This window comes from Trachurus trachurus (genome assembly GCF_905171665.1).
Source record: "Trachurus trachurus genome assembly, chromosome: 22".
Taxonomy (NCBI): domain Eukaryota; kingdom Metazoa; phylum Chordata; class Actinopteri; order Carangiformes; family Carangidae; genus Trachurus; species Trachurus trachurus.
In genome coordinates this window covers 25,540,878-25,559,736 of record NC_139907.1, presented here as the reverse complement: position 1 = coordinate 25,559,736, position 18,859 = coordinate 25,540,878, and the positions used below count along the sequence as shown (strand labels likewise).

The 18,859-nt window shown below is 42.8% G+C and overlaps 2 protein-coding genes across 2 annotated transcripts in view; one reads left to right on the top strand and one right to left on the bottom strand.

Annotated features, from left to right (window-relative positions):
* Positions 1 to 5,986, bottom strand: part of sobpa (sine oculis binding protein homolog a) — a gene marked incomplete at its 5' end in the record, with an annotated part of 38,387 nt that extends 32,401 nt beyond the window's left edge. The window contains one exon of the mRNA XM_083997760.1: positions 5,891 to 5,986. Coding sequence (XP_083853886.1) covers positions 5,891 to 5,986 — 96 coding nt within the window. The remainder of the gene's footprint in view (positions 1 to 5,890) is intronic.
* A 3,623-nt stretch (positions 5,987 to 9,609) lies between these two features.
* pdss2 (prenyl (decaprenyl) diphosphate synthase, subunit 2) overlaps positions 9,610 to 18,859 on the top strand; it is a 34,272-nt gene continuing 25,022 nt past the window's right edge. Inside the window, exons 1-2 of the mRNA XM_083997846.1 lie at positions 9,610 to 10,105; positions 18,624 to 18,758. Of these exons, the coding sequence (XP_083853972.1) occupies positions 9,858 to 10,105; positions 18,624 to 18,758 (383 nt within the window). The 5' untranslated portion in view covers positions 9,610 to 9,857. The remainder of the gene's footprint in view (positions 10,106 to 18,623; positions 18,759 to 18,859) is intronic.

Below are 18,859 nucleotides of genomic sequence, written 5' to 3'. Positions count from 1 at the left end.
AAATCAAATGCCACACATGCTGTTCAGACAACACATGTGTGAACATCTGGAACTCTCTGGACTTCATGGTTAGACAGTGTCAGCATCCAGCTCTGGATGGATCTGGAGCAGTTATTTGTCAAAGTGGCTTTTTAAAGATGGTGGGAGGGCTGTTAATCAGCGCAGCCCACTTTGCAGGTGTAACAACACTTGTGCTAAAACACTGATCAGAGATAGCACTGATCACGCTGCCTGTTTCCATGAGAAGATATATAAAATTTTTTCCCTGTTAAAGGGTTTTCTTGGGAGTTTTTCCCCAGTGGATGTGAGGGTCTAAGGCAGTAGTTCCAAACCTTTTTTGGCTTGTGACCCCATATTGACATCACAAATTTCAGGCGACCCCGCAATCACGTACAGTCGCGGCTGCCAATCAAGATGCGCCAGCTCAGATATTTCTATATGTTGCATTGTATTTGAACTCGATTTATATTCGAGAAAGTGAAAGTATAAAATACAGGTGTTTAAGATTGCGTGTGGTGTTTTTAATCATAATTTTAAAAATATGAATAATTAGTTTAAAAAATATATCTTTATCAGTAATTTTTTTCAGGCGACCCCATTTGAATTCCAGGCGACCCCACGTGGGGTCCCGACCCCAAGGTTGAAAATCACTGTTCTAAGGGCAGGGAATGTGGTTATGTTGCCATGTAAAGCCCTTTGAGACAAACTGGTTGTAAAAATGGGCTATACAAATAAAATTGCCTTGCCTTGCCTGCCATTCATGGTTTTAGCTCCACAAAACACCTCAATGTAGTTTTACATCTCCTCTCTGCAGAGAGCACAGGTTGGTGAGCCAATCAAAAGAGAGACTCAAAGTCTTTCACACAACACACAACACATCATAAAATACCTTAATACAACACAGGATGGTTAACCGGGTAGAGAAAATCTGATATTAAAAGCTGAACATTTCACTATAATTTCAAATGTCCCTGTATGTCCTATTAATGGGCAATAACAGTGTCACAACTAACAAAAGGAGACAGAGCAGTGACAGACTCAAAGTACACCCGTTGGCAAGCACAACTGCAACAATTAGTCCAACTGCAAGGCAGGGGAAAAAAATCATCAAGAAGAAAATCCTCCTTTAGAACAAATGAGTTGGAGCATAACCCGGCCTGAATGTGGTTCAGAGTAAAAAGCGGATGTAGCTGTAGAATCACCAGATCATGGAGACAAAAACACAGCATCTCTCTGTGTCTCCCTTTCCTTCCTACCATCCTGTCCTCTGTGTCACCCTACTACTTTGAGAAAGTGGGAGTATTATTAAGAGTGGAATTTAATCCTGGCTGGCGGCTCATCAAAGCGGCGGCACCAACTTTGGCTCTGGCTGAGCTGGGGAGGAAGACGCACTGGAGACACAGTGCAGCCACAGATGTCTATATGTTACACTGGATGTATGGCCTTTTTCATCTGATTTGACACAGGAAAAATCTGTTTTTGTCGGTTTTAATCAACACAACAGCCACTAAAAGCCTCGAACAGAAGAAAGGTCAGCTGACGGTGCAGCTCAGGATTTTTATGTGTGAATTTCTGAAAAGGCAACGTTTGCTTATAAAACTGCATGGCTCCGAGATGGTGAGATCGGTTGGTCTATCTGCCTTGTTTATCTGTGCAAGACCTTGGTCCAAAGCACAAACTCTGATCAATTACTGGAGAGATTTCCATGAAATTTACCACTAATAATAATTATGGTCCCCAGATCCAGACATTACACAATGATGTCCCTGACCTTTCATGACCTTTTGCTGAAGACCAAAAAGATTCCAACAACTTGAACAACTGATAGCTGCATTTTGATAAATCTGGCATTGAACATAATCCCTAGAGAATAAATCATACAGATCTTAATCATTTCAATGTGTCTGTTAATAGACAGAGTATCGTTACATATTCACCTCACTTCTGCCAAAAAGACAAATTTGTCCATTTTTAGTGAGTCGCTTTTTTCTCTCTGGCTACTATCAGACTGAAATTGCTATTTATGAAATTTACTGACCATCTCTTTTATCACTACCCCATGAATTAGTATATCTGCATGCGTGTCTTTTAAAAAAAAAAAAATACTCACCACACTCTATGCAATTACTACCATGGACATTTAAATCACCTCAGCCGCTGCTCTTTGTGCTGCACTTTGGAACAGACCTCTGATATGATGGTGACATTTTGGTGCGCTGCCCACAAGACGAACCCATCACCATGGAAAATACCCATTTAGTCCCCAGTCAGAGACAATATGGTGGTTTTCCAGTGTCTCTGGGCCTCTGGCAAGTTTACATTGAAATGTTGAGGATAATTAGTGGTGTAGTGGACAGTAATCATAATGTAGTCATGATACCTTCAGCACAGATACAGCTCCCAGGCTGGCACTTCGCTGCCATATACTCTCAGCAGAGGATAAAGATAAAAGATTTTTTTTTAAATACATTTAAATCCTGTTTGTCCAAAGTCTTCCCTCTTGTTTCCCTCCACTAATACCCAGACATGACTGGTAGGACTTGTGGTGAGGATGATGGTGGGAACTGGATACCTTGCGGATAGAAACCAGAGCAGGTTACAGTACACCGTGATAAAATTCCCGAATCCACACGCCAAGTTTCCCTTTGCCTCCTCCTCCTTCTTCACTTTTCCACTCCTCTGCTCCCTCGCACTTCTTCTGCCTCTCCCTCTCCTCTGCTTTCATTTCCCTCTACTTTCCTTGATATCTGATCCAGCAGAGACGCTCAGGTTTCAGTTTTTACAGCTTAGCCAGCCCAGTGCTGTATACATTCCTTTCTCCCCTGTTTCCTAACCCACTCTCCAGCTTCTCCATACCCGCTCCTCCTTCTCCTTGATTACTCACCAGGGCTTATTTTACCATGGCACACATTAAGCAGCCAGATGAAGGAAACACTGTCAGACTGTTGGTTTTTCAGAGGAGTATGATCCCTCACAAGGGCACATTGTGGGTCTGTGTTGGTATTTTTTCCTCTGGCTTTGGTCTGAAATACTGAGGCTGGGAGAATCTGAAGAGCAGAGGGCAACAAACTGAGTCTTTTTCTTCTGAACAGTTGTAAAAGAAGAATCTGAACATTTTCTACAGAAAATCAATACATTAAAATTCACTGCTCAGGAGAGGCCATCATACAACCAGTGGCATAGTGTTAACTACCTGCAACTCTGCAGGTTGTAATCCATGCCTCCAGATTTACATTTCCCTTTGCATCTAATTGCAATTAACATAATGTTACATTATACTGAATGCATCAATTAGCAAACCATATTTCTCTTGTTTCATCAACGCCGCTGTCAGACTATAGATCAGTGTTTTTTCTTGGTTAACTATGTGGACAGCATGTGTGGGTGAATATGTGTGCGACTTGCAACAGAAGATGGGATTCAAGGTTGTGTAGTGGTCTAAAAATCAAACTTGTTTAGCCTTGGAAAGTGTTTTGACACCATAACCACATCTGCTGCTTCGTTCACTAACTTTCCCTGGTATTGACGGAGATACTGGAGATGTCAAGGGAGGGTGTTGATTTTCCTACGCAGCATCAATACAACACCAGATCTGCTGTAGATTTCTTCTAACATTTTTGTATTGACACATTTAAAAAAAAAAAAATCATTTTCCACTGACACTTTCATTTGTTCAGGTGTGGCTTCCCCTTGACTGATTGCAGTTTGAGATATTAAACTCTGGTTATAAAATGCAACTGATGACAAATGAAGCTGCTTCCATCAAATGACATGTTTAAGTGACACGTCGGCTCTTCAAAACATATTATAAGCAATGTCAATTCACTGAATCCTGAATGATGACCAGCCAGTGTCACAAAATCTATCATCTAACACCAAACATACAGATCTGCAAATAAAACATCATCTCTGACTGACGACTGACATCATGTAATTACACGGTCAATGTGATAAATTACAAGAGAAGACGACATCTTCTTTTTCTTTTCTTTTTTTCTTTTTTTTTACAACGTGAGTTCAAATAGATTTATAGTGGTTTTTGCCAGATATTTCCTTTCTGCAGCAATTGTAAAAATGACTCAATTAAATCTCAACTTGTGCTTAAATATCTCAAGGCGACACTTCACTGTCCCTTATGGATGCTCATAAAGATTTATACCATCTTTAATGCTCCGCTGAGACTCCCTCTTCGACTCCCATGATAGGAAATAGGAAAAAAAAAATTTCCAAGAGACCCTGCCTGACACCCCCCCCCCCACCACCACCACCTCCTGCATCCCTCCCCTCTGCCATCAGGACCAGGCATGATGAGAAGGACGGGTTGACTGTGTTCACTCACAAACTGAACAGCATACCAAATAATTCAGATTTCATCAAATAAAAATTCCAGTTTAACAAGCAGTTAAAATTCCATCATCACAGTGAATGGACTCACCTCTCTCTGAGACCTCCACTTCATTTTTTAACAAACAAGAACATCTCTGAGAATTCAATCTGAAAGGGTTTGCATCTTTTCATGAGAAAAAAGGAGCTTATATACAGCAGATTGCTTTGTTAATTAATAGGATACATTATCATGTAATATTATTCTAGCTAACTGCCTGCTTCTGATTGGTCTATGATAATAATAAATGCTGCTTTGGCAGAAAAGCTCCCCAACGAACCATCACAATGGTCATCAATAAAATGCATAATTATTTTCCTTTTTCTTTTTACAGTAACACAGAATAAGCAGTGGCAAATTGTGCTTTGGAGAGGTCTAAACAAAAAAAAACAGCCTTTATGCCAGGGTTGTTTCAGGACTCGCTCAGAGCCAGCACCATCGCTTTTCCCTCTGACAGCCTAAAATCACAATTTCCAGAATTATTCTCGCTGTGATCACCTGCATATCCATCCACAGCGGCATCAACACTGCGTGCTGATGTGTCTCCAGCCAAATGTGTACAAACAATGAAGAGAGGAAGACAAAGCGGACACACAGCCTGCCTCACACTCACACACACTCTCACACACAAATGCCAAGAACACTTTCTTTCTCCACAATGAACCGCACGGAGCACGGGGCTCAAATATCACTATGTGCACCGAGCGAGAGAGAAAAAAAAAACCACCAATAGAAACAACGTGTGGCTGGATGTCGGGGTAGAACCGTGCAGGCTGAACACGGGAGACAATGTGCTCTTGTCGAATGCGTAAAGCTCACATACGCACATCTGGATCACACGCCTCTGGGCAGCTGGGCAACACACACACACACATACACATACACATAAACACAAACACACACCCCGACTCAGGGGCAAACCCACACAGTCGCATTGGACCCGTAAACGCATCGTGGATATGCGAGTGTCTCCCCCCCTCCATTGATTTATAGTACTTATGGACACTGGCTGCCGTCCGTCGCGCCGTAGTGTTATAGTATTAATAGTAGCCTAATAGTAGAAGCACTGTTGACGCCTTCACTGACGCACTGGATTTTCCATTAACTGTGAGTAAGCCATGAAAGGCAGGGCACACAAAAGCGAAATGATGACATGAAGCGACAGGAAGGAAGGCGCGCTGTGTTCTGTACTGATCCAAAACTTAAAGACTACTACTGTAGAGGAACAGTAGCGGTGAATGGGTGCCGCATCCATTGTGCAAGGCGGCGTATGCGCTGCTGAGGCTGCCATTCATTTGGAAAGGACAATAGAACTTGAGTGAATAAATAAATTTAAAAAATCATAAATCAAAGTTTGACCATCATGCAGCTACTTGCACTTGAGTGTAATGTAAATATTTCCCAGAGAACGCCTGGTTAGTGCTTCAACAACACATGCATGCCCCCCTCACAACCACTCTGTTTCCACGCGTAATCACATGCAGCTGGGCACAGACCCCCGTTTACCTTCATCTCTTCATTTATTTCCCTTTTCACCGGGTGAGCTGGTTTTCGGCTTCTTTTATTTTCCGGAGGTCTGCCCTCTTTTTCCATCTCTGCCATGTTTTCTCTGTGATACTTCTGTCAATATTTGCGGTGAGGAGGGGAGAGAGGAGATGGGGTGGTGGGGGGTGAGAAAGAGAGAGAGAGAGAGAGAGAGAGGCAGCGGCAGCTGTTTACAGTCGCCAGACGGCGGATGTCTTGCAGCTTTTCAGCGGCCCGTGTGACGCTGGTGATGCCGCCGAGGGCTCGCGGTGCCCGGCTAAGTTCGCCATCTTCTGCCCGTATCCTCCACGGTCCGTGCGCCAGTGGTGAGCCGCCTCTGTGAGTCAAAGGAGAGGTTGAGTGAGGGGAAAAAAACGAGACAGGGGGAGGGGCGTCCGCTGAAACATTATATGACGCGTTGGTGATCAGAGGTAGGCTATTTCTTCTCGCTTTCCCATGGAGTGCAATCAGAGCAGTCACATCCACTTAGCGCGGCTCCCTGCACGGTGACAGTCTGAGCAGCAAACAGGTGCCCACACACTCCTCCAGTCCCACATTGTTCTTCACATGAGTGGCGCAACCTACTGCTGTTGGCCATAATGAGATTGAGTTACAGACTCCACTGCTTCAGTCGTTTAACAGCACAAACACACAACACTCAGGTGTGTAGGAGCCAGAGCAGGGCAGCCTGTGGAGGGAGACGGTTCTAGTTTCCAGCTGCTGAGAGGAGTGCTTTGCTCATGGGCACTGGGGTAAGAATGTGGCTGTTACATGGCTTTAATTGCTTGTGAAAACTATTCACGTCATACGGAAAAAGCCAGAGGAACAGGTGTATAATCATGAATGAGAAAATCAAGTAGTGTGTGTTCTGTGAGAAGAGAAGTGCCTTTATCCTTCATTATAATGAGGAGAAGGGTGCAACACACTCTCAAGGCCAAAGGAGATTGTTTAGTTGTGTTGATTTTGTAATGACTGAACCATTATGTTAAAAAATTAAACATCCATTGGACCTGTAGAGTGTTGTCTCTTCTCCCTCAGGCTGTTCCATCAGGGAACGATGTGCGTGAAATAAACCAACAGAAGCTCAAGTTTTATTCTGCCTCTGCTCACCTCCTACCCCAGGTTTAACACATGTAAGAGAGGAGATGAAGGTCTCATAAAGGCCATATCTAAACCCCCCAGTCAAAAAAATATATTTCTTTGCACATTAGTGGGCTCATATGCATAATGAAGATCTCATTTTAAATCAAAGGTTAAAGGACTGGACTCATTGCATAATGATCCACTCAAAAACATTTACTCTTAGTCAGCTAAATCATAGAAGATCCACACCCAGTAATGTCTCAAATGGAAAACATCTGCATACAAAAACTATATAACAATATTCAGATGGTCACATATCTACTGTGCCGATATAGATCTAATAACATATGTATGGTATGGGGATGTAATGTAGTGTACAACTGTCCTCACATGCTGTCGCTCAGATTATGTTTATTAAAATTACATGTTGATGCTGTGACAGCATGTTTTATGATACTGGATTTCCTCAGGTAGGGCCTCTTCCTTGATGCAAAACAGCGCTGTTACTGGCATATGAAATAGATTCAGGGCCCTTTAATAAATGATTTTTGCTTTGGGCATGAATCTGTGTGTTTCGACTGTGTGCTACATGCTGCCCTCTGACTTTAACTGGAATTACAATGAGCCGACAGGTGGAAAGCTGCTGAGAGGGCCGGGTGAGGCTGCTCGTGGCATAGTGACACCCATTTGAGCCAGAAAATCAGCAGGAACGGGAGCTGTGAACCGTGATGCAGGGTCAGGGCGTGATGAGTTGAGTGTTACAGTGCTGCTCTAGCCTTGCAAACCGGCAGCACACCTGCATCAAAAAGATTCCCTCTTTATCTTTCCCCAGCTACAGCACTTTGCCGTGGTGTAATGTAACTGTAAAAGGTATAATTATATACTGTGCAGTAACATATAGCCGCTAATCTAAAAGCTATGAGAAGCTGTGAAGAAATTATTTTTAATTTGTTAATTGAGTTCCATTTGATTAATCTTATGGCCTTCAGCTATTTTAATTGGGACAATAAGATGTTGATCAAAATCAATCTACAGTTTTTGTGTAGCATATCAATTTACAGCAGGGTAATGTAATGTATGTGTTTTTTCAGCAAAAGGGACTGCAGCTCTGTGCTGTAACTGTCCTTGACAGACTTTCTCTCTGGTCCAATAATAAGCAGATGGAGAAGGATTCAATGGAGGCATTGTTAAAACTAACACTGGGGCATTTCCCTCTCACACTCTTATATAGTCAGAAGGATTGTGTTTCACAAACTGAAATATGAGGATGAGCATCATATTATAAACAGTATTCTCTTAGAAAACAGGACATTTAGACGTATGGTTTTTGTTATACGACATCTTCTATACAAACACATAATGAGTTAGGACAGAACGAGAGACAGGTTTTATCCAAAAGCATTTCCATGTTTAACTAAAATGTCAGTTGGCTATGTTCAGTAATCCGACCAAATATGAAACATGCAGCTGTCACTATTATTTCCAAAAAGGCTTGGCTATTTCATAAAAGCACTAGTGATCTTGCGTAATGATGTAATGATATGTGATTTTTTCTAATCAAATCAAACACTATACTAACACGTCAAAATCAAGTTCTAGATCAATGCTGCCCTCATTCACTGTCTTATAAAAGACAGCATATGGGTCCTCCTATAGTAAGAATGAATGGCACTAGTTCACTGTCATAAAGTCCTATTTTGATGATGATTAGGCCCTAATTGTTTTGCACTTATTTAATTATTATGGTTATGTCCATGTATTTTTAGATTTTGATCTATTGTTGTTTTATTTATTTCTTGTTGATTTTTTATAGTGGCTTGTTGCTTTTTACCTGCCATCATTGTTGTGGTGCTGTGCTCTTTGTCTCTTTGTCTTTCCATCTCCTTGTTGTCTGTCATGTATTTTAAATGTTTAAGCAGCTGCTGCGAAAACACTTGCCCGTTTCGGGACAATAAATGAATTTACTTACTTACTTACTTAATTGATATTTTGTCTATTTATTTTAGTTAGCCTACTTATGCCAAAAAACGTGTTCAGTTTATTGAAAATTTGTGCCATCCACATCACACATCACTGTACAGCACTGCAATGTTACAATACAACATTATTTTATTTTAAGATAGGCTACAACAACCCATAGGAATAGGTGGTCAACATTATTTTTGTTTTCACATGAGTACCTATATTTTGTGATTTAAACCAATTAAAACTTCACCAGAGTGTTTACACGCTTAGCATATGATCAGTAATTTACCTTTAATAAGTGACCTGTCAGAAATAGACGCATGTTCATAATGTTGTCCATCAACAAAGAATTGGCTGTGAGTAGCCTAAATATGTAGGCCTACTTGGCCTCACATCTTCAGAGACTTAGGCTATAAAATACAGTAGTCTGACAACTTTATTCCCTAAATAACACTGTGCCAAAGGTGTAAACCAAATGTAAAGATTTGAATGAGTTAATTAAAGTTGTGCTTTTTAAATCTTACACCTGCTGAATGGAGCTCTGGAAAGAAAACAAAGAGTTTGACCGGAAGTGCTCTCCAGAGATGGGCGTATCGGAATTTGGCAGCCGCCGTCGTTACGTTTTACGACGTAACGTATTACGCAAACAAAGATGGCGGCGCGCATGTTTAGGTCGTGTGTTGTGAAACACAGTTAGTTACTCACTGAATGACATTATGGTAGGTTTATAAGGATAGTAAATTATACGTTTTATGTAAACAACGCGCGCGCGGAGTTGTTTGATAACATGTCGCGACATTAACGATTTAATTTAGTGACATAGTTTATCATGGTAGCGAGTAGGTGAGTGGCAACAACCTCAACTGTCTCCAAGTAGAAGAAACATAACAGATAAGAGAAGATGCTTCACAGTACGTGGTCGCGGCTGTCGTGCAGGGCTCTGTCCAGCCGGGGACGGAGGACGCTGAGTCTGTTCTCCAGCTCGGGACCTTCAAACTGGACTAAAGTGGTGTCTGACGCCGAGAAGATCGTCGGCTATCCGACCTCCTTCATGAGCCTCCGCTGCCTCCTCAGCGATGAACTCAGTAATGTTGCCATGCACGTCAGGAAGCTGGTCGGGACTCAGCACCCGCTCCTCAGCACAGCAAGGTAACAGCTCAACACTGCTGTCATGTTCCTGTAGTAGGACACACGGTCCTCTCCACACCGAACCAGACTCCATTCAGAAATCTGGCAAAATAACACGACCATGTCTGTCAGCAAGTCTTCAGCCATCGATACTGAACTTTGCAACCACAATTCATCTTTCCATCTCAATTACTTTCAATCGGGTTGAATTTAATCCAATACAACTAAATCAAATTACAACCTTTCTACCTTTCTAAGTCCAGAGGAAGATGCTGACTCTAGTTTATGCCTCATCGTTAGACTGATGAATGCATCTCAGTAGGCTACTTAGCCCTATATAGACTACTTAATGCTTACTATTGAACCCCAGCAGGTCATTGGCAGCACTCATTTCATTGATTGTTGATATTTTCAATATTTACCCACACACAAACACACCGACCCAGGCTGCAGGAGCATTCATTGTATCCTCTTTCATCACACCGTAGGCATGTGGTTGTGCTGTCGTCTGTAATCAATAGGAGATTTTTGTCAGAATGCAGTATTGTGTGTATTGCTTATATCATAACCAGCTGTCGGATATGTTCAGGACATAGCTCAGCAAGCTTGGTTGTTACATAACCCAGCTCTTAGACAGCATACAGTATAGTTGTAGAGTGGAACAGTGCTTCCCAAAGTCTGGTTCAGGGACCCCAAAGGATCCTTGAGGGGCTTCTGTGGGTCCCCAGCAAAAAGGCCAAAAAAATTCCACAAGTAACACAGTGACAGAGTGTGTAATTATCTTGGTCATTATTAATGTCACTTTTTTTTGATGAAACATCTCAATATCAAATGGGAGAGTGTGGTGTAATTTGTATCAGTTTAGGGCCCAATGTAACCACTGGTGTTGAGGCAGTGGTGAAGGACCAATATATGATATGATGTTCTTGGCTCTGTGTTTAAGCATTTAGTGTTTTTTCCTTCAAAGAGCACATGTAAAAGGCACGAATGACAGAAAGTAAAGTTAGCAGTTGTTTTGATTGTTAACTACGGGTCGGGTAGATGCACTGGATGTGTGCTTCTTTACATTCATAGATGTAGTGATGTGCCAAATCACTAACACTGTGTCTGTCTGACACATTTGGCATTTGGCTGTTATGAAGGAAGAAGTTTGAACTATAAACAAAAACACCCCAGAATAGCATGTTGTGACACCGTGTGACACTGTGTGACCTACTCACCACATGAGGTGAACTGCAGCCACATCGGTGAATAACGCGCGTGAGGAAGTGAGAAGTGTGTCATTGATGGAAGGAAGCAGTGTAAACTCCCTGTAGAGTATAGACCAAATCAAAATAAAACAGCAGCACAACATGCAGCATGTGAACCAGCACGTTTTAACTAAATTTGGTTCATGTGTAGCCTAGAAATCTAGACGCACCCTAGCCGCAGCAAATATATTTGCTCCGTAGGTGGGTCTAGAAACGAGCCATAGGAACTTTTTGAGTCTCGAACACCGTTTGTGTTCACCAATCACAGCGCTCTATCTGTTTAGAGAGTCGCTTAACGCGATGACGACATACTTGTGACGGTGAAAAACATGACAAGATGGCTTTGGCAAAGGAATCGTTTGAATCGGCGTTGGCATCAACTTAGAAAGAATTAAACTTGTCATTTTCTTTAAAAGTTGAGCAAGAAACTGCCCTGAAGTCATTCATTTCGAAGAAGGATGTATTTGGTGTTTTGCCGACGGGATATGGGAAAAGTTTAATCTATGTCATCTTGCTCTTTGCTCTGATTGGTCGTAGCGCTACCCTATTGCATGCAGAGGCAGTTTGAAAGACAGCCTTCATCCCGCCCCCTGGATTGAGCCTAGGTCTACCGGTCGTTTCCAGACCATACATTTTAATGATATAGTCTGACTTGTCAGGCTAGTTCATGTGGATAATATGATTCTGTTTTGTATTACTGTTCTTTTTCAGTGACAGATTTTTTAAAAATGGAACCAATGATGCATGACTTGTATTGGTTCATATACTGGTACATCCGCTTGTGTAAATAATATAGCTTTTAATACCTCCAGTCGTTCTCAGTTTGTTTGATTCTTGAAGTAAATATTGTGATTGAAGGAATATTGCATATTGATCCACCTTGCAGACTATAGGGCAAAGGATGATGTCATTATCTTGATCAGATGACTTTGTTTTGAAACCATGCCATACCAGATGCTGTAAGCCGGTGCAGCTGTTATGCAACAGCAAAACCATGATTATTATTGATGAGTGAAAACATGCAGATCCCGTCTCCCAAATATCATCCCACATCTTTGATGAAGGAGTTTGTCTGATTTATTAAAAGAAAATCAGGAACTTCAAGAACCAAGCGGCGAGAACGAGAAGAGAGAGTCCTCAAACTCGATCCCGCCACGCAGACGGTCGCGTTGGAAACAGGAGCCCAAGGGTGTAATAACCTATACACCTAAATCTGATATGACAATCCATTTGGGTGTTGTAGCAGGGGGCGGGGGCGACGAGGGGTGGGGGTGAGAGGGGGGGGGGGGGTAAGCAGACCTCTTGACAGTCTGACTCCTCACTGTCAGCTTGGGTTGGCTGGTTCGTATTTCCCTCTGTGTCTCTGCCTTAGACACACGGCAGATAAAAATATCCACAACAGCAGACAGGCAGACCCTCGTGGAGTTGGGTTTCGGTTTTTCCTTTCCTTTCATTCTCAAAAACTGCAGCTCAGCTAACTTTGCCCCAAAGTGTGGAGTTACAGCGAGGGGACTGCGGCCCAGGAGGAGAGAAACTTTACTTGCTTTAAGGACAGTCCTTGAGAGGTGGACTCGGACTAGAATTCACTTCTACTGCTGCTTTCTGTGGTCTCACCTGTGGTGAAGCCCCTTTTGATCAGTGTGCTGATGCTGAGTGCAGTAGCAGCCAGGGTACGCCTTTATAGTGCAGAATAAAAGAGGTGATGAGACTTGAATTAATTCTCAAGATCTATTTGCTGCAACAATAACATGTTTGCAACACTGAGGCGAAACAGCTTGTGCAGCCTTGACATCTTCACAAAAACACTGTCTTCTTTGTTCACTATTGATTCACAGCCCATGAAAACTTGAGTTCAAAGCTGGAGTTGCTTCCTTAACATTAAATCTTGATGATTAAAAAAGTTGTGCAGGGAAAAAAAACACATCTTTAGTTATAGTTAGTGTATATAAAGAGTTTTCAACTACAGCCTAAGTCTGCTGATGAAGAGTGAGGTCTGGAAACACAAAGAGAAAACTGATTTCGATTTGAATGTTGTAATTGGTCTTTAAAAAAAAATCTTTATGAAGAATGATTTGCAACAACTGGATATCAGCTTGAAAAAGGGTAGAATGACATAACACAACTTAACAATCTCAGTACATGACAAAATAAGTGAAGAGACAGAAGCTGAAAATGAAGATATGTGAAGTATATGAAACCGTTTTGTCCTTAAAGGTCAGTGTGTAATAATTGGCAATGGTTATTAGCAAAATCTAAAAATACTACCCATGAATATATTTGTATAAATGTATAATCGCTATAAAGTAAAATTTGTTTGGTTTTCGTAGGCTTATAATTCTTCATTTATAGCAAGGGTCTTGCTTTAGTGGGTGTTGCCATCTTGTGCCGCCATGTTTGTACGGCAGCCTGAATGGAAAATCCAGCCAACCAGAGAGCACGCTTCACAAGTTTTGCGTTCATAAATAAACCAATGAAGATGAAGGCAGAAGGAAAGAAGGAGTAGGAAACAGCAGACATATCGTGAAATGTTTTTTTCACTCCGTGCTCCTGAAATACTCCCAGTCCGCCCAGTCATGGTAAACAAGCTTTTTTTCTTGTCCTCGGAGGCCACCGTCCCTTTGCCGACGGAAGGGGTGAGTGCAAGCGAGCGAGTTAGCACTGCAAACTAGAATCTGAACGCTGGATGTCACGGTTTTCCCCCCATTTTATACACTGGACATTTAAGCTTCCTCGAAGATGATAGAAAATGAGTTTGAAATATTTGTCAGGATATCACTACAAAGAAAGATTTTATTTATGACATTTTATTTATTTGTTTTAAAGTAAAGTCTGCAGGATTTTCCTAAAAAACAACGAAATATAGACTTGTACAAAAGAAATCCTGCTACTCAGCACCTGATGTTTAGGTGTAGTTGAGATGTCTCTGGGCGGAGTGTTTTCCTCAGCCGATGACAGAGAGCAGGTGAAGTTGGAAGCATGGCGTGACCCTCCGATATCAGGTGCTAGCTAGTAGCCGCCACCTGGGCCCACTACAGTAGTTTGTTTGTGCCAAGGGTGCTAGCTCTGTGGTGGCGGCCTAGGGTGCGACAGCCCTCCTACTCATTGCAGCATAGCTCTTGAGGCTCCCGTTGTCGGCGACGGCCGGGGTAAAGCCCGAACGCTCGCACTGTATTTCCTTTTCTTCGCTGATCAGTGTGTGTCCACCATTTCTCTTGTCTTCCATGTGACCTGCAGTAGAAGATGTCAGGGGCAGGGGGCGTGGCAGTTGAGCCCGAGAGGAGGGGCCCAGTTTGAATGTTGTGTTAACAAACTGCAATAAACACACCTACAGACTCTACCTTTAAAGGTACATTGTGTAGGAATTACTCCCATCTAGCGTTGCGGTTGTATATTGCAAGCAACTCAGTCGTATTTTTCATGCTGCATTCACATTAAATTGGGCAGACAGCAGACAGACGACAGCCGCTGCACGTAACGGCATAAACAAGCCTCTATGTAAACAAGTGGTCCGTCAGCACGAGGCAAAAACAATGCACGTGACAATATGTTGTCATGGCGATGTCGTATTGTTTACCTGACCCACGTTTTACCGGCTTTCTCTCGACTTCTGTGACTAAAATGACATCTGGTTTGTTACCGACGGCCGTCTGCCCGACTGCAGGTGAATGCAGCATCAGTGTAACGCTCCATTCCTCCTCACTGCGTTACCACGGTGACTTTTCACAGACGCCACCTCGACCTGAGCCGACAGCTCCGGTGTCTCCGCTGAGTTTCCGTGGTTTCCTACCATCACACTGCCACTGAACGTAAAAACATGACGACACCACATGGCAGCCAGCACCGAGCTTACCCGCTCCATGTAGATATGAATGATATGAACGGCTAATTCAGAGCTGAAAGGAACACTTCAGTTCCGGGTGATTAGGCTACTGATTAATGAAAAACAGACTCTTGAACCAAATAATCGATTTTCGTGAATAGATAACAGGAGAAGTTACATAATGTCCCTTTAAGCTGTAGCTTAACTGGGGCACACAGGAGTGTCTGTCATAGAAATCAGAGATTGGACCTGTCAGTCCATCTTTTGTGAATAAAAACAGTGAGGCAAAAAAGTAGTGTTGCATGATACGGTAAAATCATCATATTGTGATGGAATAGGTGATATCACAGGTGGATTGTGCGTCATTTCACTTTTAAAAATATAAATTTCATCTGAATTTGAATTTGATATTTCCTGGGTCTTGTACCAAACAATCATGTCCCTTTGCATCTTGAAAATATGATTTTTTTTTTGTCCAGGGCGTCTCTGTAGCAACACAACACATGATGCTGTGTTGAGATTCTGATTATGTTGTGGTTTATTGTGCATCACCAGAGAAAACAGTCAAAATAGTTAGGTTTTTTAAAAATGTAAGGGTGGCCATAGGATCTATAAAAATGAATGCCCTGAATTGTTGTAGTTTTTATTTGTTGTTGTGTTATTTATTGATCGGCAGCACAAAGGATCTGAAATCAGCCGTCACACACACAAGGCTGCAACACACAATCATTTTCTTTTTTCATCCATCAGCCCATTATAGTCTCCTTTAATAAATGAATCTCCAAGGTGGAGTCATCATGTGTCTTGTTTTGCGTCAGATCAGCAGAACAAAATCCACAGATATTCACTTTACCACCATGTATGAAAAGAATTCATGCCTCACATCCAAGAATCAGCTTTATAAATTCTTCATTTGCTTTTAGAAACGTGAGGAATCAGACCCTGGAAAAAAATGTCCGTCAATATTCTGAACCTGCCCTGGCTGCACACATAGAGGTGAATGTGTCGTATGGATTCTGTCTGCAAGTGAAAGTGCAGCCACGTTCATTCACACATTCATTCATTCATTACTAAGGAGAAAAAGACAGAGGATCAATATGACACCACACATGTGAGGTCATACATTTGCATGCATTAATTCCAGCCCCCTGCGCTCCGCTGGCTAAAGTTCCCTGAATTCCTACGCTGCAATTGCAGAGCAGAAGGCGTGGTGACCTGTTCACAACCCTTTCAAATGACAGCAGCCCATTCCTCTCTTCCTCTCCCTGCTCCCTTGCTCTCCCCCCACCCCACCCCTCCCCGTAGCCCTCGCCATCTCTCTTTTTCCACATCATCCTCGCCCCACCCCTTTGCAGGAGGGCGGATGTGATTGATTGATGTATGCTGGTGTGGATAGTGACATAAATATTAATCATCTGCCACCCTCAGGCCACTGGCTTACCCCCGGACTCCCCAGGAGGAGAAGCGGCTTCATCATTTCTTTGCTCTCTAGCCCGTTTTCTGTTCAGTGGGCCATGCTCGCCGCGTCCATCAGCCGCTATTTTCCAACTGAGTAAAAAATTTAGAGTGACCATAAATAAATTTCACAAGCAACGTAACGTCAGCTGTGTCGTAAATTTTCTTTTTTTTCCCTTTTCGAGGTGTTTTATGTGATAGGTTTGGGTTTTTTTTAAGGAACAAAGCCTCAGGGAATGTGCTGCTTTTCTTTTTCTTTTCTTTTTTTCCTTTCAGCAACCAGAACACTGTGAAACACTTACATATTTCTTCTGTCATCTTTTCTCGCATTTCTTGTCTGGCCTCTATTTTCACATCTCTCTCCGTCCCCTCCCTCTCTTCATGCTCCATCTCTCACATCCAGTCTGTCTCCAGTTCCTCTACCTCCCCCTGTGGCGCAGGGGTGGGTCAGAAGAAGGTGGGGGCGGGGGCGGTGGGGTGGTGGTGTTGGGGTGGCGGCGGCGAGGCCTCGCGCGTCTGGGCATGGAGCAGAGGGGGGCGTGGCCGCTTGTCTGCCTCGGAGCCCCTAACGAGAACGTGATTCATGGCACAAGGGGCTCCCATAGGGACAGGATTAGAGGTGCTCTGTCTAACTGCTCCCCAGAGAGAGTAAAAAGATATTTAATCTGCCCACCACGCAGGCAGCTACCACTGCGCACTGTGTGTGTGTGTGTGTGTGTGTGTGTGTGTGTGTGTGTGTGTGTGTGTGTGTGTGTGTGTGTGTGTGTGTGTGTGTGTGTGTGTGTGTGTGTGTGTGTGTGTGTGTGTGTGTGTGTGTGTGTGTGTGTGTGTTTCTGTGAATGTGTCAGGAGCTTGTTGGCTGGGGGGCGGGAGACCTACAGCCCAAAAGAAACCAAAAAAGAAAGAAAAAAAAATACAGTGCTGCGGCAAAATCAGATGGATTTCTATTATTTCTTCTTGGATGCAATAAATTCTAAATTCCCACTCATATTCCCATTTTTTTTTGCACCACAACTTGATGAATAGTTTTGTATTTTTCTGTTTTATTATTGCTTTAAAAAAAACAGGATCTGAGCTCTGTTTTGCAAAGATCAAGCAGCACTAAACCAACGGGCAAAGACAAAGCTGCTGCTGCTTTACAGCAAACAGTATGTAGGCTCAACAGTGATATGTCACTCACAGCTGCATAGTTTCCATACGACTGCTACCAATATGTTACTGGCTCTGAAACATGGCTGATTAAAAGGAGGGTGATGCCTCAGTGGGAGCAGGTGAAAGTGGAGTCAGCCTTCTCTCAACAGGAGACAGCAGGGTGTGGTACGAATGAGTGATGTGCAGAAAAGCATATTGCTATTAATTTGGCACATATTGTGATTGTGATGTCGGCATGATTTCAGCTGGAGCCGTCGGGTGCATTTCATTTTCACTGAAACAACACTAAAATTAATTAAAAGATTCTGTCTTTTATTATATTATATTTATTTACTGGGTCTGTACCATAAAAGCATGTTCCTATTGGTCAGGAGATTATGATTTATAGTCTGGTGACATCCCCGTAACACCACAATGCTTCATTTGTGATGCTGTCACTCATTTTATCTTTATTATTGCACCAATTCACTTTGCAATTTAAAGTATATTTTTTTGGCTTTTTATGCCTTTATTTGATAGTAGAGATAGACAGGAAAGGGGGAAGCAGAGAGAGGGGGAATGACATGCAGGAAAGGTCTGCCCGACGCGGGATTCGAACCGGGGACGCCTGCATTGAGGACTATAGCCTCTACATGGGGCGGCCGCCTTAACCACTGCGCCACGCACCGCCCCTCACTTTGCAATTTAATAATATTTCAATTGATTGTTCAATTCTAAGGTGCAGTAAAGATTTTTGAAACATAAAAAAGCTACATTTTCTGAACTTCATAGTTTGCCACGCATTGTTAAAAATGTGACTCAAAACCATACGCTTTTTGTGTGTCTAATTGTGTTTGCGTGTCCCCGTGCTGTTTCCTCACAGAGGCTTCGTCTACGACAACAGGAACAACCTTCAGATGCGGGGCGTGATCGTCCTGCTGATGTCGAAAGCCGCCGGGCCGAGCCACGCGGCGTCCGACCCCCTGGCTCAGGACATGGTCAGCGGCATCTACCCCAGGTAAATCCACCTGAAACGACCCACGCCTCAGGAAAACCGCACCAACTTTGATTAGGTTGAGCCGCGGGACAACTGAAGGACTTCATAACTGTAATTGTAGT